We start from the raw sequence: 26,416 nt of genomic DNA on the forward strand, positions 1-26,416 counted from the left end.
TGAGCAACCATCTGAAATATGTATTCTTTGCCCACAAAAAAAACAATTCTTTAAGCAAAAGGACATCAGATCGGGGCTACGAATGGTCTCGACTGTGGTGTCACTTATTTACAGTAACTGCACCAGGGTATATCACATATATTTGTGCTTGCACACGACAAAGTGGACAAACGAAACCGGTTATCCTCCTGGATTTGGACTCGGCTAAAAGAAACAATGCATTTCTGTTGCTTCGGATGGCTACCTATGGATTAAAGTATTCAGACGGATTTGAGAAAGTCAGCGCTGACATTCTCACCATCCTTAAAAACAACAACAAGAATAATAAGCTTTAGACACAGCAGTGCGAGGACTGACAGGGATGTCTTCATTATTGGAGTCTAAGCCGAGAAACTAGAGAAGGAACACCAAGCCACATAATGATGGGTATCATGGTGAGGCCTCCCTCAGGCAGGTCTGAGGCCTGTCGAGTCCCAGCCCGAGGACCACAGCACTCTGCAGACATGTGTCTCGCTGAACTGAACACTATCACTCCACCGCTGGGGTGCTGCCATATTTGTCAAGGTATGTTCTGGTGTCACTCATGTGGTTTGGAGATAGAGGGGGCAACCTTGTGCCATCCCTCCTAACCCTTCCCAGGTTTACATTTTTATTATTCAGGAACAAAATCTCCGTCCATAAATCCCGATCGCAGATTCATCAAGCCACGTCTGTACGTTCTTGAAAGACAAATAAAAAGCTGAACTAATTGCCGCGGATCCCCCCTGGATATATCAGCCTCATAGAGGAGCGTGACAGCGAGAAATCAAGCCGTAGCGCCGAGCGGAAAGCTGCAATGAATCACGTTTGTACCCGCACTCGCACGCAGAGCAGCAGAGGCGGCGGCAGTGGTGTTGTTGGCTGAGGAGTAATCATTGGGGAGGCAGTCCAAATTAATACTTCAGCCGAGGCCGCCTCGTTCTCCGTCATTAGGGCACATTACAGGGCCACAATATACATCATTAAACCAGGCATAAACAATTCATTAAAAGGCCGTTAAGAAGACAAGCTAATGTCACTTCTCTCTGTGGTATTAATAGACTGTAAAATGGCAGAGGGTTAAGGCAAAAAGGATCATTCCACCACTACCATCCAGTCAGTCATCCTGACTAATGGCTTTCCTAGTTGTTGTGGATTCAGTAGACGACCCTACTTTTCTCCCAATCACACTTACACGTCTCTACTTATGAAGCCTCAGCGTGATACAGTGACACAATTTTCATTTGTCAGTGAGGGTGCGCTGTTCACTGAGGAGTAAGGAAAAATGGAATATATTAGCAAGTTAATTCTGGCGGTGTAGCCACTTTGTTGTACCGTCACATTTCTTTTAATATCCACGTCCTTACAGGATCAGAGGGGCTTGGACGAATTAAAAAAAGGAGCCACACAGACACAGAGCCGGCCGTATCAGCCTGCACTTTATTTCAAATCTGGTGAAAGTGAAGCACCCAGTTTCATCATGACAGAGGCACAGTGTTTTCACACAACAGTGGCGTTCACACTGCGGCACAGGGAGCATCAGTGCATGTCCTACCAATGGCACAAAGGTTGATCACACACAGAGTGGGAGAATGCATATTCATTACAGAAAAGCACAGCCAAGCCCAGACACTCAAGGCAGGGGAGCTAAAGCAACATAAATGTAGGAAACAAAACTGCTGCAGGATCGTGTTCAGTCTCAAATATTCTGCCGATGAAACGATGAAACGCATTGCTGCACACACTACACATTATGAGTGTTTCCGGTGTAAGCGTAACTATCTCAACATAAATACATGATAATCGATGCCTGGATTTGTGTAGGCCAAGTGAATGTGATGTATGCACTTCTTGGCTTCTAGTCAACCAACTGAAATAAAACATTTTTTTCGCATCAATCACCCGATTTGCACTCAGTCAAGTAATATTCGCATTACCTAAATACGAGGGCTAACCAAAACACCTATTCTGTTTAAATAAACTGAAAATATATATATTTACATATAATCACAATTAAAATGGGACCGTCCATCATTTGGGGCTTTTCCTTCAAACCCATGATTAAATTAGAGGGTTGATTTATTCATTTGAGTTCTATGCATCCAGTACAATGTTTAATTCTTGTGTTTAGCCAAGCTTGGCACAAAGACCAGAAGCAGGGGTCATTTCACTGTTCTATTTGTTTTTAAATGTCATTATGGCTTATAACTTAAAAGGTCCAGTGTGCAGTATTAAGTGGCATCCCGGGGTGAGACTGAGGTAAATATAAAATGGCAATCCAAGTGGTGAAGGAGAATTATGGCGACCTCTAAAAATGCAAACAAAAAACTAAAAAACAAAGAAAAAAAAGCCAAAGGTCCTCTCCAGAGGTGACGTTGGCTTCTAAGCTTCAGGTGATAAAACACTCATGAAAGCACAATTATTAATATTATATTATCAAATAGGAATATTATATTACATTTCTGCCAATAGTTCCCTCTAAATCCTGCACACTGGACCTTTAACTCTGGTGCCACACAATAAATTCCACAGTACTGCCGGCATCCAAAGATATTAACTAAAAAAAACAATCATCGTACTTTGTATTTGAAGCAACATAAAGTAATTCTCAGTGATTAAAATTCCTAAATTCCCAGAAAGAAATACTCAAGATATGAACATTCAGGAAAGCAAGCTAGCCACTAACACAGTGTTGTTCAGTCGTGCACACATTCAACCTTCAGAGCTACTACAAGAGCAGGACTGCTGCGACGCCACATGCAGGTGTTGTTTTTCCAAGTATTGGCTAATAAAACTACGATTTCTTGATTTAAAATTTCATTCCAGCAAGAGTTCATGAACCAAATACATTTGACTCGCTGGGAATCTTATGTTTTCTCCTGTCGACAGAGCTATCTAACAGCTTCCCTCTGTACCCATTTGTTGTGCTGGGCTATGCTAAAGACATACTTCCGGTCTTTGTGGTCAGCTCAGCTACACACTTTCTGAATGCAGTGAGATTAAATAAAGATGATTCCTCTAATTTGACTCTGGGAAAGAAAAGCAAAACACCGCAACATGTATATATGGATAATGGGTTTAAATAACATGTTTATCACGCAGGGAAATATAAATAAATAAAATATTTGCATATTAATTAACATGGCTGATATACAGTATATGGCGTATAAACTGGTCAGATATAGCTGTTGGATTAAAGACCAGGCTTTTGGGTACTACTTTGGTTGAAAAAGCAAAGCACTTCACTACAATCTATACCACATGGACACCACACCACATTCAAACAGGAGTATAAGGCACAAATTTTGACTAGTAGCATGTGCTTAACAGAAAACTTCAAGTTTTTTTTTCTTTTCCAAAAAAAAAAGAGTGCTTTTCGAACACGTTTGCCACATTGCAACTGTGGCTTCATACATTACAAAATTAAATAATCAGGAACAGCAATATATTCTCACGATCATAATTACAGCAACATTTCACACCCAATAAATTATAATTTTTATCAGTGCTGAGTGTCACATGTGTTTGTTGTTTAAGAGCAACAGTGATAGCAGGTCACCCCTCATATCTGTATCAGTCTGCTGTGAATCTGTGAAGACGCCTGCTGCTGCTGGTTTCTGGAGCAAAGTATGTGTACAAAAATTAAAACCAGATGAAATATTAAAACCCCTGAGTTACAGGACAAATACTGAGGTCACATAGAGTACTTACAATGTGCCACTTTAACATATGACGCTCAACTGAATCCACAGTACTTCACTTGACCCTCCATAGGTAAGCATATGAGTAGGTGGCTGCAGTCTAACAGCGGTGACGGAGAGCTCGGTACCAATGACAACAGGAAAAGCATGCGACACCATGAAGACGATGTGAAACTGGTGACTTGCAAATTCATCGTTAAGCTTTGGAGACAAACTCACTAACTGTTCCTTTAAAATTACACTGCCAAAACAACTACGAAGGAAAACCAAAGCGTTGCCTGGTTGACTTAAAAAAAAAAATCCGATTTTTTTGCTTTAATCGAGCAGAATAAGTTGGCAAAAAGTCTCTGATATAACCTAAAACGTAACTATGACACACCCTGTTTGATTTAAACAGAAACTGACCCAGACCAGGCACATTACATCTGGTGTTTTTCTCTACAGATCAAATCCAACCAAAGTTCATCTTAACGTCTCGTATTGTGTGTTAGATTAAGAGGGCACCTACGAGGCCACGCTCAGTTAGAGCCCTTTTTGAAATTAATAGGTCATGATCATATCCATCTGTAGGACTTTTCCATGTTATGCAATCTTGTATGGACACGTTGGGTCAGCCCTGTCTGGTTGACAATGACAATCAGATCTGAAATGATTAGTTCACTGAAAGAACATTTATCACAGATTTACACAGTGATTCAGCAAAATGTCAAACAGTCACTGGTTTCGCTTCCCCAATGTAAGGACGTGCAGCTTTTCTTGGTTTTGTATCATTATAACTTGTACATCTTTGGGTTTGGGTTTCTCCATCTGTTTGTGATTTGATACTCTGGGTGTTTTTTGCATGTGTAAATTAAAACAAATGTCGTCCCAGTCTGCTTTCTCACAAGTTCTCACATATTTTTTGGATGAAAACACGCCGTCAGTGAATCTCAGGTGCGGGACATTTGATGGTGCCTTCTGTTCAAAATGAGATTTTGTGTAATCCCAGTGTCTGATTCTGCACTCAGTCTATAGCAACACAAAGCAGCTTGTGCATACTTGCATTACGGTTTAACTTGACTCCGTCCAAAGGTCACTGTATTAAATAAGGCTGCAGTCCCTCCTTTGTTTTCACCTTTAAAGCTCCTATTACCTTCAAACACAGCAGCAAGTGTGATTTCTTACAATGAGATCAAACTGTCTTGATAATGACAGGTGCCTTCAGAATAAGCCTTCAGACAGTCCATGACTGCTGCACATTTTGACAAGCACTGACCAGGGCCCCGATCTTTAATATTCTTACCAGCTAGCGTGATCATATGATTACCAAATCTTCACTGCCGTTTTTCCTCACAGTTTCCAGAAAGCGTACGATTCATGCTTGTTTTGTTCCTTTCCTCTGTCCAAACAAGATGTTCTAGGCAGGACTGCTCACAAATATGGTTTTGTTTTGTGTTTTGCATCCAGTACCAAGGCATATTTCTTAGCCTAGTGTTGCTTGGCAATGCATACGTGATGATTCATATTCTGGGAAGATGTAGCAGATTTACTGCAACGACCCTGATTTCAAGTGTCCAAAAGAAAAGAAAAGAATAACAAAAACAAGAACTAAGAAGTCTCACGTTCTATAATCCTGTGATTAAGCGTCTGTACTTGTTTGTGTTCAGCCAGTTAATCCAAAGAACCTCCTCACCGAGTGCAACTGCTTCGTTTACTGATCGCTAAAAGAAGATCTTGTCTGTGATACAGACGGCAGGCAGGTCAGCAATCTCCTACAGCATCTGACCCGACTTTGAGGCAGTGTCTGCTGGCAAGCTCTTCCCTTCCCCTGGACTGCGGATGATAAAATGCAACGACCATGGGGTCACTGAGTGAAGCTCTTCTTGATGGCCACATTTGGGAAGCTGCCCGAGAGCTCCTGGAAGACCCGCATGTCTATCTGCGAGCAGAAGGAGACATCCAGGAGGAGAAGTTTTGGACAGGACTGGAGGAGTTTCTTCAGTGAGGCCGCACTCACCAACCGTGTACCTGCCAATTAGACAAGTCACAACAGGGATAAGAATGACGATGTAAAAGATGGGGGATATAAGAGTTTCTCAGGTTAAAAAAATACTCTAGACATGTTGATCATGGTAACATTTCTCTAGGGGGATGACTGCTTATGACTGATATCCTAACAAGTGATTTGAAGAAGCTGTCAACCTTGCAAACATTCAGGGTCTGAGTAAATTTGAAACAAAAAAAATGCACCTGCAAATTTTCCCGTAATTTAACAAAAAATTCCTCTCCAATGTGTAACCTGCTATGTATATTAACAAGATACATACTATAGGCCGACGTAATAGAGTCCAGGCCCAAATACATGCTTTGTGTTTATTACTTCCACAACATGACTCATTGTCCAGCATACAGAACAACCCAACTACTGCAGCTCACATATAACAGCAACATAACTGACAGATCAGTGCCTGATTAAAACGTCATCATACTGCACTGTTGAGCCAATCACTTCATGCAACTGGAATTGCAGTGTTTGTGCACAACAGTTACTGCTGTGTGGAGCTGTTGCAAATTTGCCTAGTGTGCAACATTTTATTCATATCAATATTAAGCAGTTACTTAGGGTTTTAGTTTGCTGTTAACTTGGGTGTTTCTCAAATGCAAACTTGGGATTTTGTTGGCCACAGACATGTCTGATGTGAAGTGATTCATTATAACCCCACAAAAAACAAATTAATGCTGTCATTTTTAGTTAATATGTGCGTTTAACGCAGAAATATACACAACTCTAATTTTTCACGGCCAGATAATCAGCAAGTGATATGAATGAGTCATTTTCAACAAACATGCAACAGGCTATAACTGAGTGTGGGCAAAGCAGATGGAAAGCAAAAAAACAGCTGTCATAATGAAAAAGAAAAACATACATTGTTGTCTAACTCTCTGAACCTTCAACACATAAGGTCAATGCTGTTTCAGGAACATGTAAGCATGGAATACACTTGTGATCATGCAAAAAACTATTTCCATACTTCTTTGATACAGTCTCTTACTCATTGATATGATGATGGAACAAGAGAACAGGGAAAACACATTAACAGCTCGGGGTAAATAAAGGTTGTGACCATCCTATACAAGTAATTAATACATGTCAAGTGTTTGTGAAGAGATATCTAGGTATGTGTGTGGTAAGAGCGTACCCAGTATGTCAAGGTGCTGCAACGAGGGGCAGCCGGCGGCCAGTTCCTCTATGTCTGAGTCACAGACCGTGCGGTTGGCGGTGAGGAAGAGTTTGCGCAGGCGGGGCAGGCTGCGGGCGAGATGCTGGAAACACCCGGTGCTGCTCTGCAGTGTGGGACACCAGCCCAGGTCCAACTCCTCCAGCATCCTGAAAACCACAGAGCATGCAGGAGAGCATGGAGTTGGCTCAGACATTCACTGAGAACAGATGCACTCTGTTTTAGCTCTGTACAGCTACAAGACTGAATAGTTTGGGTTAAGAACAGCTGACTGCATGTACGGCTGCAATATAAATAAATGGGGCTTAATTAAGAACTATATTAGGGGGTGAGACATCTCATCTTCAAGGTTGCATTAAAGCATAAAGGAGGAAGTTTGTCCAGCAAGACAAACACAAAAGATGGAAAAATGACCTAGTTCCTCAGTGAGATTTTTTCTTACATCATCAAGCCCTCTGGTATTATTTACCTGCAGCCAGAGACGAGCTCGGCCAGTCCTCGATCAGTCAGGTTCCTGCAGCGCCACAGGTCCAGTGAGCAGAGTGAGCGACAGCGAGTAGCCAGCATACTGGCCACCACGTCGTAGTCCTCAATCTGCAGGAGACAGGCAGCTGTTAACATCTGTTACACTCACTCCAGCATCTGCAGTGTGTATGAGGCTTCACAGAGGGTCCACATCAGCTTTAAAATGGAACCTCAAGATATGAAACTCTACAGCAGCCTAATCAAATGTTGCGCTTGATTTTAGAGGATATGATTTGCAAATGGGTACTATTTCTGTAAACAACATTTGACAGTGATTATGTGATCTTTGCTCCAGCTTGAGTAGATACACTGAAATATTCCTTCCTGTGCTGCATACATACATAATCAGAATATAATCATTTGCCTTAAGGATGTTTTAAAGGACTGAGAGAATGATGCTGCGAGAAGGAATTAAATAAGGAGTGAGTTGTAGCTTGTGCATTTTGAGCATTTTGAAATGTAGTGATAAGAAAAAGCTGATTAGCTGTATTGGCTGGTTTGAGGGACATAACCCGACTTCCTTGAGAGAGAACAAAGCACTAAACGAGAACACCTTCACAAGAAAATAAATGAAAAAGTCTTTCAAGAGCTGATTTGTGTTTGTGAAGCTTACATTGTTCTTTCGTGTCAGGTAATGTTGGCCATATTTCATCCTTTCATCCAAAGATGAAAGCAAAGAAATGCAATTTAACAACTGCACAGCCAGTGCAGGCACCTTACCCATAGAAATGATAGCATACACAACATTTCTTTGAGTTAGACGTGGAAGGATATTAAACCTTTTGCGAAAGGGTTGCTGCCATTATATACTTTGTTACCAATGAATACACATATGCCTTAGAATGAGCCCAAGGGGAAGCTGCACTAAAATTTTGAATTTTCTTGCAACTCTTCTCACTTCTTGCATCATAATTTCTAATCAAATGTCCATCAATTTGATGGGAACTAAGCATATCATTCAGTAAATGTGGAAAATATGCATATATAATCAAATGAATTATGTTTTAGAAAGAAATGCTAAGAGGCACTGTGACCATCCCACATTACACATTTCCTTAAATGTCTCAATTGTGATCTAATTTGTTAATGATAATTGATGATGATAAATACTGTATTTTAAGTCAACATAATTGTGATGCCATGGTGGATATATTCATCGAGCAAAGCATAACTCAAGGAATAGTTTGATATTTTTTCTAACATTACTTTTCTGGTAAACAGAACTGTGAATAACGCTACTCTCATATCTGTCAATGCTATGGGCAGGACAGTGTAGCTCAGCATAAAGACTGTAATCAGCTAGTCTGGCTCTGTATAACACATCAAAACCTCTACATAGCTGGCCACACTGCATGTGTGAGTAGCGCAGGTGCAGGGCGTAACTTCTTTCTTTTCATTTCGACATCCATGTCAACAGGTTAGAGGAGCCACACTGGCTTCGTGAGCCGTGTCTCTCACCCGTGTTTCAAGCGAGGCTGTGTCTGGCCTATTTTTACTGATAGGCATGCATGGTTCTTGGCAAAAATCTGCCTGAAAACGACCTGTAGACGGTCACATCAACATCAGACCCAGTGGTTTCACTACAGCTCCAGTGTCTGAACCTGCATAATAGGCCACAAACAGGTAAAGGGCAGTTTTTTTCCTTTGCACTTTTTTCTTTCTCTCCTCCTCCTGCTTTCTCGCTCTTTTAACCGGGATAAGGGAAAATCACAGGAAAATTCATACAAACAAGATTCAACATTTTACATTTTAGTCCAGGCCGATTTTGTTAACACGGGACAGAGCCAAGCTAGCTATTTTCCTGTTTCCAGGCTAATACTTAGCTAAGCTAACCAGCTGCTGGCTGTTGCTTTGACAAATATGACTCAAGCACTAGTAATCTTCTTATCTAACTTGCAATCAAACAAAGAAAGAGCAAATCATTCCTTTAAGCATATGTTAAAAAAAAACAAACAAAAAAACATGTATGGCAGCACTTTTGTTAATAAGAAACTAAAGAGCCAATTAGCTTCATCATTTTTGTAAAGTGAGAAATTGGCTTAGTTTGTGTCTGTACTTTGTTAGTATAACAGCTTTTGTTATAGTTCACTAATGTTTTAACTGTGTTGTGAAGTGAGGCTGACACAAAATATTTAGCCAAGCATGGACAATTAAGTATTGACTTAAATTTTGCTCAGTTTATTATCACTGGCTTCGTCCGTTTTACACCCGACCAGTTTATTGTTAGCAGCTCTACTACTGTTACACTACTGATGCCTCTGCCATCTTTTGTACAAGCTGCTATTCAGCAAGGACACATGGAAGGTTGTTTAACAGACTGCGCTTTATTTGGACTTCATCCTCTGTGTGTGTGTGTGTGTGTGTATTCTTCTCACCCTCACACAGCTTCCTAGGTTGAGGTGTCTTAGCTCTATGCAAAACGTCAGGATGCTCAGAATAGCCGTTTGCTGCAGAGACAACAAGGAGAAAGACAAAGATGGAAAAGTCGTGGTTGTTATTTTGTTTACCCTTAATATATTTTTCAAAAGAATCTCATTCTTGCCTGTTTGGCACCGTAGTAATAAGTTAACACCTACTGCTTGAAAGTGAGATCAATAAAAAGTCAGGAAATAATGGGAGGACCACACACAAAAAAAAAAAACTTAAATAAATGTTGGTTGGGAGCCACATTTCAACAACAAACTAAAGCCCTAATGTCATATCTGAGTATAAATCTAAAACGTTTACATTAAAATAACAATATACTGTATGTTTAAGTAACAGTAACATGTCCAGGCATGTCATCCACAGTTCCTCATAAGTGGTTTTCAGTTTGCTGCCTGGCTCACACAGGTAACATTGGTTGTATTTAAGAGAATTTAATATGGCACAACAGAGTTTTTACGTCTCCTTACACTCCGTGAGGAGCACAGTGAGGACAGACGCCTCTCCAGTGGCACTGCAGCTTGGATAGAGATATGGGAATCCAACACTGCAACTGCCAACACATGTACCTCAGTGGCAGGAGAAAGTGTGAGACATGAAAGTGAAAGCCTTTTGTGCGAGTGTGTGTGTTTGCTCGAGTCTGTAGCTGGCATCTTTATAAACGCCTCCCTCCGGCGAGCTAGCCATTTAATTAGAGCAGTGACAGGGTAATGACAGCTGAGATGTCAGGGCCTCAAACAGACACACAGCTCGCACTGTCTGCCCGAGTATAAACAACCTGCAGCATGCTGCCTGGCTCCACCGCAGAAACTCTACACTGCCTGCTGCCCACAGTGCTGCTCTGAAACATGACAAACTCTGGAGAAACACAGAGGAGCAACACCAAAACAGAAGACAGTCGGTTTACACGGCAGACAGGCCCGAACCTGAGGCAGTCCATGTCTTTAAGGGCCTCCTGGGCACAGAGTTGACTCAGTTCATCTTGAAAGACAACAACACAGAGTGCACTACTGCTAAGGTAACAAGCAGCCTGTGGAGATCATTAGTCCTACATCATGGCAGCCATTCTCAAAGTTTTATTAAATTGAATTAAGTTGAGTATACATTCCTCTTAAGGAGTCACAAAATAAACTGGAGGGGTGTGGAAAGATGAAAGAAAGACATTTTCTATTGAATCCTGTTTCCTCTATATGACCTACATAGACGAGACCATCATCAACAAGACTGGCTGTTTCTATGCAGCAATTCTTGATGCCTGCCAATGGACGGGGTTCCAAACATGTTCTATAATTGCGCTAAAGATGAATAATGATCCGTCAGCTGTAGGTTTACATGTACAAATGGTAATGTTACTGAAACAGAGTTGACTTTGTTTCATAATGAACATATTAAGTTATTAATAATATAAAAAATATATGTTGTGTCTTTCTTTCCATTGCTTTCAAATCAAATGCACAAGCTAGTAGGACCAAGATTATTTTGCCTTACAGTTTGTTGTCTTACAAATGGTCTGAATACTGTTAAGTTTGAACATCGATGACAATGGAGAAGACTGCCTGAATATATTCTGCTGTATCAGTATGTCTTCCTTGACCTTTACCCTCTATAAGTTAAGTGTCATTATTCCATTATATTCAAACAATTAAATAGATAGTGGAAAACTTCCATTACCTTAAATTTGAACCCTTCAAAACTTACTGACCCCTACAACAACTTCCTTACCTATCATGATATCTCCTGTATGTTCAAATATAACAAACCGCCAACCACTTAGGTACAAACACATCATTAACCTAGCAACATTCCACCTGCGGTGTTTGGACAGGGCTGGTTTCCCAGATACTCCTTTGACCGTGCCTACCTCAATCTTGGTCCGGTAGAGCACCAGCCTGCGGAGGCGTGTTAGTTTGGAGATGTGTGTGAAGGCCTGTGGGTTGAGGCGGTCGCACGAGGACAGGTTGAGCTCCTGCAGCCCCGGACAAGTCTGAGAGACAACCTCGAGACAGGCCTCGTTCAGGAAGTGGCAGCACGACAGCTCCAGGCAGACCAGGCTGAGACCACATGCCTTCATGAAGCTGAGGGGAGGAATGGGCGGACAACAAGAGACATGAGTGGAAGTAAAGAGGAGTACATTCATCCAGCATTGGCAACCTTCCTGTCCAACTGTCCCATTTTAAACAAGAAGGATAACGCCCTTTTACATGTCTCTATTGTCTCCGTGTCATGAATTACTGAAAAAGTTTCCCTCTCCCAAAACAAATGCTTGTGCTTAGGAGTAACTGCTATTTGTCAAGGTCATCTCCCCATTTCTTAACATTTGTGGCCCGCTGACAGTCTGACCTGCTGAAGCCGGTCAGGGTGAGAGCTCCACGGTTGCCGGTCCAGGACAGGTTGAGCCTCTGGAGGAGAGTGCAACGGCTCTGCAGGTGTCCCAGGGAGGCGTCACTCAGCCGGCCCCAGTAGGGCTGCAGACTCAGCTGGGTGTACTGCAGCGGGTCGCAGCAGTGCTGGTGCAGCAGCTTACAGCTCTGGGCCAGACGGCTGAGGTCTGGCAGGGTCAGGTGGCTCAGGATCAGCTGGATGAGCTATGGATGGAAGATGGGGAGAGGGGTTAGGAGAGGAGAAAGGAGAATGGAAGGGTGGAGGGTTAGAAAGGGAACAAACAGTAAGTGGACAGTTAAAACACAAGGCCGTTTTGTCTGGTAGGAGAAGGAGAAGAAGAAAAACAGAGAACATTTAAGCAAGGCACAACCTAGTAAACAACAGAGAATAACAGAGGAGAGAATGTTAATTGCGTCTCCACTGTCGGGCAGATCTAAATAGTGGTTATCTGGGACACAAAGCACTGATAGCAGGATCAGTGGCGAGGTGAGCCGACTTGTTTTGTAACTGCGTTCGTGTGCCTCTCAAAGAGAAAGAATGACTGTGCTCGCGCGACTGTGTGTGTTGCAGTGAATTAACAATACACGTTGTTCAGGCGGGTATCAGCTGACAGATAATAGCTATATTGTGTTTCTGCAACAAACACACAGCGGTTGTGCAGACTGCTGTTAATGGCAGCGGTTTGGAGGGAAGATAAGAGAAAGAATATCAAGAGTACTGCCGGTGTTTTTGAAACTTGCCTCAGACAACATGATACGTCTGCATGGCATGAAAATGACTGTGTCCGTGAGTGCGCATCAGTTCAAGTGTAAGGATGGGTTCAAGCCACAACGTTTATATGTTTGTGCGGAATATTTGGATATACAGCATACCTATACCGTCAGAGGTACATGTAATGATTTTAGGGCTAATTTCGCTGATGACCTTAGAGACTGTTGTAAGTTATGATCATCCTCAAAAGTCAACAAATGACTCTGATAATATAAATGAGTTATTATTTTTAGGGGATCAGGAGATACATATAGGCAATATATATTTTTCTGTTTTTCTTTGTCCGCCTACAATGCACTTGTGCTTAAAATGTCAATTTAATCAATTAGTTGAGCGAGGAAAGAATAAGTGACAGCAAAAGTGAAAGTGAAAACTACAATTTTTAGTAGCGATTAATTATTGTGAATCAATTAAAAGGCATTTAGCACGTGAGCATGCCAAACATTCTCTGGTTCCTGCTTTTTAAAGCAACTTTATGTTACTTATTTGCCTTAGAATTACAGCCTCAAAATCATTTTGATGGTCAGTGTAATTGGGTGAATCGTCTCTCTGTCACTGCTACCCAGCCCCCTGTCACTTGTTATGTAACCTCAGTGAGAGGGTAGGATCACAGCGTTACATACATTTTCACTTCAAGGATCATGTTTTCTAGACTTTACATTGCCTTGACATAACAACTTTTTCTGTTGTTAGCATCTACATTATGGCTGACAAATTGTTACAGACCTGAGATTTTTGTTGATGACAGTGGTGTTGCACAAGTGTGGGGGGAGTGCGGCAAAATAGTGTCCTGTTAACATGCCACTGAAAATGCACTACTCTGAAAAAGAGCAATTTCAAATGCTATTTTTGCACAAAATATATGATTTCACGCACTTAAAACGACCTGTCTACTTTGTAAAACTACATGGGCCTTAAAAATGATTTATAAGGGAGGAAAAGACAAAAAAAAAGTTTGTTTAAGCTCAGGAGAAAGGTTTGGTGTGTCAGAATGCTGAATACAAAAGTTACTTTTATTTGTTAAAAAGAAAACTCCACAGGGCACATTTAATGGCATCCATTAGTAAAAATGTGGGTACCAGCAGAATGGTGGGAGCTCTATATTCGGTAAAATACATTAAAATTATTACCGAGGGGAGACCTTAATAATTTAGATATATATCATCTGAAAAGCCAAGGCTAAATGTTGTTTTCCTTTTGTATTTCTGTTCTTAGACTCAGGCCTGACTGACTCAGTGTACACATGGTTAAGGTCTATAGTCACCTCATAAGGCAGTTTGTCAAAGTAGCCATTGCCTGTCCTCTGATGTACTCCTCCTGGTCTGAACGGACCTCCCACATCAGACAGCTCCTCCTCGCTGTCACTCAGGTCACTGATGTCGATGACAGGCATCTTATAGAGCGCCAACATGGGCCGCTCTTTAACCCCACGGAGGATAACAGCATCCAGCTCCGTGTAGTAGTCCAGCAGAGAGCTGTTGACCTCCAGACGCAGTAAGTTGGTGGGGAAGTTGATATGCTTGATAGTAGGGGAAAACTGGCGTGCCTGGGGTGTCAGCACCTTGGTGGGCTCCCCTGACCAAAGCACCTCCCACCTGGACGCAAGAAAGCGGAGGCAAGGGTTGTACTGTAAAGCCATAACAAGTGGAATTTCCTTTTTACCCAAAGAAGGAGACCCATAACACTACTAACCTAATTTTATGCACACTGCATGTATAGTTATTTATATACTGAACAATGGCACTATGCTTTATATGGCTTTTTTACACAAGGCAATATTCATTATACATCTGTATTGGGTGCCCTATCTCTCATCTCGTATCTGCAGCTGCTGGCTCAGTGTTCCTAAGTTTATTTTGTGCGGCTCATCCACTGAGTCCAACACACAATGACCTTTGTGGAAAAAAAGCCTTGGTTTTGAAAAACACAATGCCTCATTCATAACTTCACAGAGTGCTGTTTTGACAAAAAACAACTTTACTGATGAAGGACATTTGGTGAGCAGTGTAGCGCCTCCCTGCTATCTACACTGCCGACTTACAGATGATACTAGTTATATTATTATTACAGTGTGATTATAATTTAGGATTATTACAGACTGGATTTAACATGTTTTTTTCACTGGTAAAGGTCCAACAGCATATTTGTTTTGGTTAAAATCCATACTCTCTTGGTACTGTTAAGGAGACAAAGAGCGTACTGATGAAGCTTTGTTTGAGGAGACACCAGACCAGCCAATCACGTTTAAAAATGAACTGCTATAGAAGATGATGAATTGGATGCCATACATACAGACTATTAAGGTGCTACACACACAAGCCAAACAGAGAAATGTTCAAACTGCATGCAAGTATGAAAACAAAGTGGTGAGTTTACTGTCAATTAATTTAGTACATGCTTGAAAATACATAAAAACGTATAATTCTTTTTTACAATTAACAGCTGGGCCCACAAAAAATCTGGCTAAAAATCCAATATATTAGTAACTGATTAAGTGTGTTATCCTCTCTGGAATACAAAAATATGGCATAATTGCACAAATTACAAATTGGAACAAATTGGGGTTTGGCTCACAGAGTCATTTTAGTGATGTGCAAGAATGTGCACCTCAGGGCTTGTTACGGTGAGTGGCTTTGCCAGGGTAAACATAGTTGGCCCCTCTTACATCTGAACTTCAGCTTTGGTTCTCAGCCAATACTGATTTGATCTGGTTGGTTGCATAAAAGCAACCATCTTCTGACTGAGCACATTCCCACTACTTTTTTTTCCCTCAGAGGACAAATTCACATCAGTCCATTTATCCATCAAAAACTACTCTCACACTGAATGGTGTTCACCTTCCAGGTATTCATTTCTTTTTATCTGCTTTAGCTTTCCTCTTTTACTACCTGTCAGATTCAGTTAGCCAGGACTGATACGTTTTCTTTTTGCATAATTTTACTTGTGCCAATTAAAGAGGTCTCTGACACCCAGTTTCACTAATGGTCTCTTCCAAAAACACATTTTTTGACAACCAACTCATCAAAAACTACTCTGCTTACAGTTTTCATTATCATTACAACTGCAGGCTTACATTTGCACCTTTTGGTTTTTTTCTGAGGGGAAACCTGAGCACTGCTCTGCTAGGACAGAGTGGGAGTTGAAACGATCTACAGCAGTCATATAAACATTAATTATAGAGCACTTTTTTAATGATGTGCAATGCAAACAAACGAGACACAGGAAGCCAATCTGAGAATACAAATACCTGGCATCAATTAGCAATGGCATAATAATGCAGGTAATAAACACAGTAAATCAAATAATGGCTGTAGTGTCCTCAGGGTTTATTCCCAAAACTGGCTCCTACTTTAAAACTGTGTGTACCTGCTAGTATCACATTGTTTTCTTGGTCATACTGATTAGCTAAACATTCGAGTAGAGCAGTGAGAAAGACCGATGATAGTTTTTAAAGGCTGATGATTGTCTTTACCTGACATCAGTAGGTGGATTCTGGGAGAAGGGGTTGTGAGAGCAGGCCAGAATCTGGACGATGGCTCCAGGGTAATATGTCTCAAGCACATCCACTCCTGTAGGGTAGACAGGCTCCTCGAAGCCCAGCTCAATATAATCCTGGCTGTGGAAGCCTTTCGGGGTACGGCGGAAAGGTGGTGGAGCGCTGGCACATTGTTCCCACCATGTCCCGTAAGCTCTGAACACAGCCGTCTGAGTGAAGTCCCCTGAGCTGGGGTAGACGTTGGGTACCCCGGCCAGGTTCCACATGGTATAGGACATGCTGTTCTCACTGCCATAGTGGGAACTGAAGTCCAAGACCTCCTTGGCATACTGCTCCACCTCCACACTGACCGGCAACACCGCCCGCTGACCGGACTCCACGGCCCGCCGACTGGTCAGAGCCTCACCCCGAGTCCCACTCCTGGAGCGTCGCCGCAGACAGATATAGTAAAACATGCTCAAGAGGGTTAACATGGGGGCAGTCGGGAGAAACGGAGGCTATGGAGGAAGAGCCTCCACCTACTGGAAGCACACTGCCTCAGGGCTGGGGGTGTACAAAGCGCAGGCTAGAGGCCCGGCTGCATGCATGACCTGTGGGTTAGGCAGAGACAAACATGAACACAGGTGAGAACAGCAAGGCAGGTCTGAGGCACCGCAGAGTACAATTCCTGCTGGGTCCTGATTAGGGATCGACTGATATGGTTTTTGTCAGGGCTGATTACGATATTGATTACTAGTAGTCATACTGATAACAGACATTTGAAACAGAACCAATATAGGCTACCTTTGTAAAAATTTAATATGTGTGTTTATCCGAAATACCACCAAAATACAGTTCATCCAATGATGCACTGTAAATAAGTACAATTTACCCAAGCAATGTAGTTAAGTACATTTTTGATGTACTTGTACTGCTGCGTTTCACTTCCACTCAACAATTTATCAAATATTGTTCTTTTGACTCCACTATATTTACTTGAACACTTCAGTTACTTGTGACTTTGCAGATTTGGGAATTCATTTACACCAGTTCTGATAATCAAAAAAACAGTTGAATATTTTATACAATTGGCCAGGCACATAATCGGTCGATCCCTTGTCCTGATATCAACTAGAAAAATTCTGAATGCTTATTTCTAATGCACAAAATAGATTTAGGCTAGAAACATGTGTTGACTACATTTTTAGCTCAAAAGCTAATGGAGATTTGTGGCAGGACTAAATGATGGTGGTGGTGGTGGTGGTGGTGGTGGGGGGGGTTAGTTTTCAAAGCCTATCAAGAGAAAGATGACGTGCTACTATGTGTCCTACGGTCTTACAGCAAACACTTGGCATTGATGTGATACATGGTGAAACTGCCTATCTACAGTTTCCACAGCTACCTTATGGTCAAAGGCAGCCTAGAAACACTGTGCGCATGATGGAAAAACACCTATTTCTATAAATGACCAGTCTCTGTGATAACAACAGGCAGGCAGCGAGTTATGCTTTAAACAACATCAGAGCCTGTGTATCAGGTCTAACTGGAACAGTCAAAAAATGCATGTTAACACCTGAAACTAAACTAAACCATCAAGAATCTCTAGTCTGTGTACTTCCTGCAATCCTCAATGGCTGGTATTCTACAGGTTATCTGGACTGTAACGGCTACCTCATACTATAAATGGTGCAGGGAACACACAAACCAACAGTGGCTCATAAACTGTCAGGACATTTGGGGCTATTAGGGACAAATCTTGTAGGGTACAAGGAACTTCAAGGTATGGGATCTGACAACCCTGTTACGTTTTAAGCAGGTTTTCAGTAAAACTTGTTAAAGTGCACCAGTTATTCCCACTTCAAATTTAAGGTGTAGTTTGCAGTTAGCGATGCACATATAGAAGACCTTTAATGAAGTACTTGCTATTCAAAGCAAACACAGGCACAATCAATAATCAAAACAGGACTGGAACCACTGGTAGTTCTCCGAAACTAATAGACCGTTCTTTTGAATATTGGGTCAACACTGGAATACAATTGTATCCAAGTTTGTAAATTAATGATTGTAAATGCTGACACATCTTTAGCATAAATGTTTTTAGGCATTTATATTAAACATGAGCTCTATTGTTATACAAACAGCACGTAGCCATTGGAGCTAGTCACTAATCAGTTCGCTTTATCAATACTACTAACAATGGCAGTAACTTTACTGTTTAATCATTAAGTCTGTCTTCCTCTGTGTGCCGAGACCACTAAGCTAAAGTGAATAAATATGCAGCTTGCTTAACTAGGCTATATTGTCCCAAACCTTGGCTAACTGCACATGACAATGAATATAGCTAACGTTAAGCTAGCTAGCACTGGCTGCTTTCTAAACACCTTAACGTTAGTAAAAACGCTAAAATGACCACTGGTGAAGTAGCTAACATTAGCCAGGAAATATGAACTGCCTCTCCCAGCTTATGTTGTTTGTGTTATCGTACCTAGCACACGTTAGCTTCCTAGCCTACAGACAAGCTTAGCTGTCAAAACACAACTATTAGCTTCCGTAGCTAGCTTTGCAGAATAGAGCAATCGAAGAGGACGGGACAAAAATGTAAGTTTACGGTAAACGTGGATCGATATATCCATTCATCAGGAGCAATCCTCTTCTTCCCGTTAGCATATTTCAACCAACACACCACATTCCTGCTGTCTATCTTGTGATGCGTTCGGGGACAGTCGGACAATGCACGACTAATTGAGTGTACGCCGTAACCAACCGTATGATTTTAACCAAAAACAAGAACAACTGAAGCTTTGGACAGCGTCGAGTCTTTTTTACGTCATGTTTAGAAAACAAAGGGCATTTTCCGTCTGTTGATGATAATTGCGATAAAATCTGCAGACCTGTTATTTTCACTTTATTACATTGCTGCCGCACTGACCGGCTGACTGAGTGTCGCTTAATTTTCAAAGAATTAAGACATAAAAGAAAGTATATCATGTCCACGTGACAATTTCGTTAAAAAACGAGTTACTGTGTAGGTTGATTGTAAGACGTCTGGAATGTGACGGGGTAAGGTAGGGGCGTTAAAAGCCCCACAAGTTCCGAAGACAACTTATCAACATCCGGTCAGCATAAGTTAAAGCGAGGCATTCTGGGAACAGTAGTTTGCCTATCGGATGGGACGCACAGACAGCCAGGCAGCCAGACAGACAGACAGATAGATAGATAGATAGATAGATAGATAGATAGATAGATAGATAATTCTTGCATCATGTTTTAATGTTTTATTAACTTTATTAACAACAACTGAAACTAACAATTATAACAATATTTTTCACAAAGAGAGCTTCATTATGTCTCTGTGTCATCTTTAGACAGGAAGCAGCAGCAGATGTTTTGTCTCAGCCAGCTGAAGAAGCAGTTGAATCCACTCGTCTCTGTCTGTTTGCCCCCTGAAAAAGGACATTCAGTCGCCTGAGTTCATCACAGCAGAAGTAACAGTGAACCACAGAGTGAATCAACCTGATGGGTCGGACACAAGTCAACCTGAGTAATGATCCCTACCTGTTGTTGTGTTGAAGGATTCAACCACCTCGACTGGCTGTCTTTCTGTTTCACGTAAACCGATGCTGACAGGAGGTTTAGCAGTGAGGGTAAGAGAAACTGGTGGAAATGAAATGACTGCAGCAGCTGTTTGTTGGATTGGTACAGTGTCTTCCTCCAGACCAGGCTCCTCAGTGTCCTCCTCCAGACCAGGCTCCTCACCTTGAGCGAGGCTCATTCTGGCCTCTGGCCCCACTACAGCTGCTGGTTGGATGCAGTCCTTTATATAGTTCATATTTACAGACACTTTAGTGCAACTCTGTGAGTGAAACAGTACGCAGATCTCTCCTGCTGAAACACCAGTGATGATGTTCAGCACCGCTGCTTCAAAGCCGTTGAGCCTCTTCACCAGACCCTCCAGAGTGTAACCCTGTCTAACCCTCTCCTGAATAGACAGGACCATGTAGTCTCTGATGGAGCGGGAGAAGGTGACCCGATGGGGCATGGAGGACAGGGCAGTAGAGACCTGGTCCTCAACTGCTTTTGTGACTCCAACAGCCATTTTACTGAGCTGCTGGGAGGGCATGTTGAAGGTGGTATTTGGAGGGGGCAGCCAGAAGCCCTGCAGAACTTTGGGAACCACCTCCATCACCACCTCACGTGGAAGGAGCAGTTTGGAGCTGGTAGCCTCCCGGTGCTGCTTGGTAAGGTTTCTGGCATACTTTTGAGCCTGGCTGATGATCTTGGGAAGTCTGTAGGTTACAGTCATTCAAAGTTCAATACCACAGAGACATCACAACCATTGTACCTGAAAAGATCATAAATCTGTTTCCAACCTGACTCACTGAAACTGAGGAGGGAGGGCCTCTGGTGAGCTCAGCAGCCTTCTGGCTTCAAACTCAACATCCCTCATCTTCATGTTGGTGTTCACATCCCACACCTGCAACAAGGGAGAGATCTGATGAGCACATTTGTGATATCTATCAAATGTACTTGTCACAGTGGACTCCACAGACTGGGTCTTACCAGCCTGAGGAGAGGCTTGGCGTCAGTGTCATCAAAGTCCTCCAGTGCCGACTCCCAGAGCCTTCAAACAGAAAAAAAATCACAAGCTCCATCTTCACTGTTCTTCTCTCCCTCATTACTGACGTCTTGGTGTGACATGAGCGGAGATGAGCTCAGGTGTAGTGCCGGACTATGTGCCTGTGTGTGTGCCAATGAATCACCTCACTCTCAGTGTGCTTTTGCTCTCCTCCACCAGCAGCTCATTCATATCTTCAGCGGTCACCTCACATGGGAGCTGTTTTTTCTGCTGAAGCCTCAAAAGTTCAGTCAACAGTGCGATCTGAACAAAAGATACAAAAGATCACATGGCTTTATGTTAAAGTTCAAGACACACCGAATGAGAATTTTCCTGCTTGACGTGAAAACTATCGTGGGTCTTACCTGATACTTACAGGATCCAATCTGCCAGCAGATCTGCAGAGCCTGCTCATATATCGGTGTGTCAAACAATACCTGTGATGGCAATAAGATAATGTTGTTCACTAACTTGTTATCAGTCCATGTGATCATGTTCACACCTGTTAAAACTCCACTAAAAACAACACTCTCACATACCCTGATGGGTCTGTAGATGCCTCTGCTTCCCTCTATAAAATCCATGGATAGTTTTTTGCTGTACATCAAATCACAGAACGGGTCAGTGCGACAACAAGACAACAACACAAAGATTTTTCACTGGACAGTTCTAAAACACAGCGCATTCTCCAGACACAAATAAACAGTGTTCAGGTTGAAGAGTGTGTGAAGTCGGCAGAGCGATTCTCCTCGTCAGGTCACTAGAATCACAGATTAATTTGCATGCTTAGATATTATAAAATTGTTTCATAAGGTGGCAGAGTCAAGTTTATCATGCAGGGTCAAAAGATAATAACACACGATAAGAGCTTTGGTTATCAACATATGGTCTGCTGATGACACGACAGACCTGCGTCGTACAAGAAACATGAAGGCAATATTAAACATGTGTTTGTTAACAGTACAAATACCAATTGGAAGACTGTTCCAAAGCCAGGTTGCCAGTATACAGCACAAGAGCTATCTCCCCTTGATGTTAAAATTGACTCTTGCACACCTGAAACGGTTCAGCTGACGTAGATATCTTTGGTGGCAGTAGTGAGAGTAATGTTCATTGTACATGTAATCTGGTGTTAGTTATAGTGCTGACATGTAAAGCGCTGCATGTTGTTATTGATTATCATAAAATTCATTCTGAAACAAAGTGTAATCAGTGCGAGCAAACTAATATTGCGATGATGTGGGAAGAGGGTTTGACCTTTCAATTCACCGTCAATCCGCTTCAGCTGAAGCATGAAGGCAGATAAGCAAGCTGGTGCAATGGTCAAGGTGCGAGGAGATAAAGACATGAATGATTTTCTCAACAACGAAAGACAATATTGCTTTGAATGTGAAAAACATGACTCTAATGCTTTCTAGCAATAGAGGGAGCCATGCCATGAATTATTCTTTATAAGAGTTGGACTACACAAGGTTCAGTGACTAGTCTTTCCCATCATGGATGCCACGACTGTTGAGAGCAGGGCAACAGGAATAAGACCCATAGGCAGTCGATGCAGGCAGAGCTGGAGTGGATCAATGATTTATTATCAAAAAGGAGCAAAGGCTTACTGGATGAGGCAGGCAAGGGTCAAAACCAGAAAAGCAGTCCAAAACAGGCAAACAGATCCAACTAGGAGCAGGCATGAATCCAGAATCCAAATCATTGGTTACAGAAACAGCTTCAGGTACTGTGCAGGATCAGGTTTGGTGTCTTGAATGCAAAGACATGAGGTACATGGAAACGCTGACAAACTTGCAGAGTACTGGTGGAAACTAACTGGTATATGTACTACTAGGCTGATGAGGGAAAAGTGCATGGGAACAGGCGAGGAGATGGGCGTGGAAGATCAGGTAGGTCCGGAGTGAAAGGGGGTTACTGCAGGACAGATGAGGGAAGGTGGAAAAGTGTGAGGGCATCTGGTGGATGGAAGGAGAATGGCCCTGACTGAAAGAAAGTACATTGGAGTGGATGAGGAGAGGGGGAGGGACAGAGAAGAAGCGAGCTATGAAAAGTATAACATTTGTGCCACAATGGGTCTCTAGGTCAAAACAGTAATGAAGGATAGAGTTTGATCATGGGTGTAGATCATGGGTGTAGATCCCGGCGGGGGGATCTTTGTTCAAAATTGAACAAATATATTTTAAGACATCACATTCTTCACATTTTAGATTCACATCTAAAAATAAATGATTGAAATGGTGGAACAAATAATCTTTGACAAATATATTTCTGACTCCACATTCCATTTCTGGTGTCCTCTACTACAATGCAAATGAATGGTATGGGTAACAAGATCAGTTATTTTCCACAACTTGGTTAGGGCTTCATATTTTGATATTCATCCATATCAATTATTCATGCATAAAGTAGTCCCATACACTGGGAGAAAAGGAAGATGGTGAGGAGAATTGAGGATCTGGGAGGATGGAGGGAGGCGAAAGATAAAAACACGAGTAGACATTACATGCCTGAGACCCTTAAAATTATGATTTACTAATATAACAGTTAAGTAGGCAGTGATACGCGCTGTTGGCTGTTTAGGACAAATAAACAAGACGGGTAAGCATAATAAATGATTCCCTGTGCAGTACTTTTTTAATGATACGATGAGCCCCTACGAAGTTGTGATTTATGGTGGCGTGGTATGAGTTGCAAAAAATCACTTTTGTGTCCTCCCCCCAATCCTGACATCGGATCTGCACCCCTGAGTTTGATGACATGAAATAGCCTTGAATCATGGGAGTTGCTCTCTTCCTTGTAAAAAACAAAAACACCAGTAATCTGGGAAATATAGCTATAAATTGACAATAGCTTCCCGAATTACCCTGAAAGTTATAGCCATTGGATTGGCTAAAGAGACATGACACCATTGACAGCTGAGAAAATGCCACAGATTTCTCACTGTGGGTGTGAACATTGTTGAAAACATTTGGGATTAGGTGAATACGCACCTCAACAAAATGCAGAAATGTTACATACTAAATGTTTAAAAATGGCAAATTTTGTCCGACCAACAGTCAAAAAGCCCAACGTTATACAGTCAAAACATGAAAGCATTAAACAAGCAAATCATCACGCTAACAAGCTCTGATAGCTTCATTATCTGGCACAATCATTTATTAACAAAGTGCTCGAGAAAAGTTTCTTATTTGCCAAATAATCCATTAAATATTTTTTGCCAGTTTTCTCAGTCCTCTGCTTGCTTTTGTGATGCCGCTTTATTCAATAACAAATGGCTTAAAACAGCTGATACAGTGTCGTTAAATCATTATTAATGCTAATGTAATCTGAATGTGCATGTTGTAATGTGGGTTCTAGTGGTGCATTAACTTTAATGGACGTAAACATTAACATTTTCACAGATATTAAGACAAGTGTGTTTGTTTTGGAGCTAGCAGTCTAAGTGAAGTGTTTCCACTTGCAAAAAGCCTTTTCTGCGCAGAGGACGAGCCTCTGACCTCCACCTGACTCCATCCCAGCCAAACCCTCCACCCACAGCAGACAAAGATGTCGTGACATGACGCAAGTGTGCAAACTCCAGCAGTCTCTCAGTACATTTTTAAGTAAAGTTTAGTTTGTAAACGTATTCTTGGTGGTGACTGTGATGTTGGTACATTGGCGGTGGGGCTAGAAAGAGGTGAAATCATGAAGTGAAACGTATCATCATCTCCCAAGACCAAAACCACATAAGTGTGTGCTGCAGAGAGGTGATGGTGATGTCTTCACTGTCTGGGAAACACTCCAATGCCCATAAACACTAAGAGCCAAAGTCACAGCTGTGTCCTGCAAAGGGTAAAGCTATTTGTGGAGAGTTATTGGTGGTTTGAGGAGTTTTCAGTTTTTCTGAGCTCCTACTGTATTACAAAAGTAACATGGATTCACAAAGCACACAGATCTTGGCTTTTATACGTCTTATCTCAGCCAGCTCGTTGGACCTATAACGTCGTATTGATTTGGAGGCACCGCTGAAGAATTTTAAAAACCACATGTGAAGTGGGGACTGTCTACTGTTCCTGAGAATTATTCGAAGGAGTGCACAGGAGAGTGTAAGAAGACCATAAATCCCTTGAAAGGTGTCCCTGTTTGAACACTAGAAAGAGGCCATAAGCCTAAACATGGTATGGGTAGGGTTTCTGTGTTTTACAATAATCCACTACAAAGGAAATTGAATGATGATGATGATTTCTTAATTCAAAGGCATTACCGATTTCCTGTCAGCTTTAATGTTTTACAAATCCATCCTTAAGCCATACACTCACGTAACACTTACACTCACATTTACACAGACATTTACTCAAATACTGCATTTAAGTACAATTTTGAGGTACCTGATTTTCAGCCAGAACAATAACTGGCTCGCACATAGTATAGCCCTTTGTATAAACATCCATGTAATTATATCTGTAACTTGCTTTACATGTACTTTATCGCCAGAAAATGTATTTTGACTCAAACTTTTAGTATTCGTATTTATGACTTTCAGTTTTACCAAAGAAACATTTTAACACAATATCTATACCTCTACTCAGGTATGGCTTTTTCACAGAGTGTTGTTAGTCTCACTCTTTAGATCTTAATTACTGAAGTTTCCATCATCATAATCGTTGAATGTCTTATTTCAGCCACGTGTTAGACTTCAGTTTACTTTCAGATTTCTTCCGTTGTTATCGTTGTTATTTATTCATTTAATCTGTTTTATTTGTAGTGGGACCATGTACAATATCACACATAAACGTTGCCATTTGATGCATACAGAGTTGGCTTACAGCTCATTTACATCTGCAGTCCCTGGGCGGGTCATAATTAAAACTTTACATAGTTAAAAGAACATCACTGGAAAAAAAAAAATATAACAAACATAACAGTAGCACAGAGCGGTACATCACAAAACACAAATACACACACACACACACAGAATATATTATTCAAGTAAAATGCGTGTGTGTGTAAATGTGCCAGACATAGTCAGGTGTGACTGTGTGTTTTCCCTTATCCTAACTGACTAAACAAAGCAGAATCACCACATGGACAAGAGGGATACCAGGAAAATCACGAGACCAACTCAAAAGTTTCACTTATCTGGGGCGCTGTTTAGCTCAGTTGGTAGGGCGCATCCCATGTGCTGAGTCTCTGCAGCAGACCCGGGTTCGACTCCCGGCCTGGGTCCCTTTGCTGCGTGTCACTCCTCCTCTCTCTCTCCCTTTTTCCTGGCATATCTTAAGCTGTTCTATCAATAAAGCCCTAA

At 41.7% G+C, this 26,416-nt stretch overlaps 2 protein-coding genes across 5 annotated transcripts; both read right to left on the reverse strand.

The window, feature by feature from the left end:
• Window positions 1-1,428: 1,428 nt before the first annotated feature.
• fbxl4 (F-box and leucine-rich repeat protein 4) lies at window positions 1,429-19,262 on the reverse strand. 2 transcript variants are annotated; one of them, XM_030394417.1, is made up of 9 exons: window positions 19,000-19,262; window positions 16,512-17,125; window positions 14,304-14,634; window positions 12,227-12,471; window positions 11,748-11,961; window positions 9,838-9,909; window positions 7,407-7,531; window positions 6,899-7,086; window positions 1,429-5,726 (listed from the first exon to the last, which is right to left on the reverse strand). In XM_030394417.1, exons 2-9 carry the CDS (start codon window positions 17,006-17,008, stop codon window positions 5,563-5,565), a joined length of 1,836 nt encoding a protein of 611 aa, XP_030250277.1. In that variant the 5' UTR covers window positions 17,009-17,125; window positions 19,000-19,262; the 3' UTR covers window positions 1,429-5,562. The 2 variants fall into 2 exon arrangements, with proteins under 2 accessions (XP_030250277.1, XP_030250276.1); XM_030394416.1 differs by having other exon boundaries at window positions 19,123-19,261.
• A 579-nt stretch (window positions 19,263-19,841) lies between these two features.
• LOC115566891 (uncharacterized) lies at window positions 19,842-22,891 on the reverse strand. 3 transcript variants are annotated; one of them, XM_030392943.1, is made up of 8 exons: window positions 22,740-22,891; window positions 21,669-21,726; window positions 21,506-21,566; window positions 21,275-21,393; window positions 21,075-21,135; window positions 20,894-20,988; window positions 20,070-20,800; window positions 19,842-19,957 (listed from the first exon to the last, which is right to left on the reverse strand). In XM_030392943.1, the coding sequence occupies exons 3-8, from the start codon at window positions 21,542-21,544 to the stop codon at window positions 19,857-19,859; spliced, it is 1,146 nt and encodes a 381-aa protein (XP_030248803.1). In that variant the 5' UTR covers window positions 21,545-21,566; window positions 21,669-21,726; window positions 22,740-22,891; the 3' UTR covers window positions 19,842-19,856. The 3 variants fall into 3 exon arrangements, with proteins under 3 accessions (XP_030248803.1, XP_030248802.1, XP_030248804.1); XM_030392942.1 differs by having other exon boundaries at window positions 21,495-21,566; XM_030392944.1 differs by lacking the exon at window positions 22,740-22,891 and having other exon boundaries at window positions 21,669-21,761.
• Window positions 22,892-26,416: the final 3,525 nt, after the last annotated feature.

The sequence above is a fragment of the Sparus aurata genome, chromosome 17 (genome assembly GCF_900880675.1).
Source record: "Sparus aurata chromosome 17, fSpaAur1.1, whole genome shotgun sequence".
In the NCBI taxonomy this organism is placed as follows: Eukaryota; Metazoa; Chordata; class Actinopteri; order Spariformes; family Sparidae; genus Sparus; species Sparus aurata.

Coding starts and splice junctions, on each gene's coding strand:
- fbxl4 (XM_030394417.1), bottom strand. CDS start 17,008: ATGTTAACCCTCTTGAGCATGTTTTACTATATCTGTCTGCGGCGACGC. Junction 12,472..14,303: donor TTGACAAACTGCCTTATGAG/GTGACTATAGAC, acceptor TTCCATCCATAG/CTCATCCAGCTGATCCTGAG. Junction 5,727..6,898: donor GCAGCACCTTGACATACTGG/GTACGCTCTTAC, acceptor TCTAATTGGCAG/GTACACGGTTGGTGAGTGCG.
- LOC115566891 (XM_030392942.1), bottom strand. CDS start 22,834: ATGATTTGGATTCTGGATTCATGCCTGCTCCTAGTTGGATCTGTTTGC. Junction 21,727..22,739: donor ACCCTTGCCTGCCTCATCCA/GTAAGCCTTTGC, acceptor TTTGATGTACAG/CAAAAAACTATCCATGGATT. Junction 19,958..20,069: donor ATCCTTCAACACAACAACAG/GTAGGGATCATT, acceptor GTCCTTTTTCAG/GGGGCAAACAGACAGAGACG.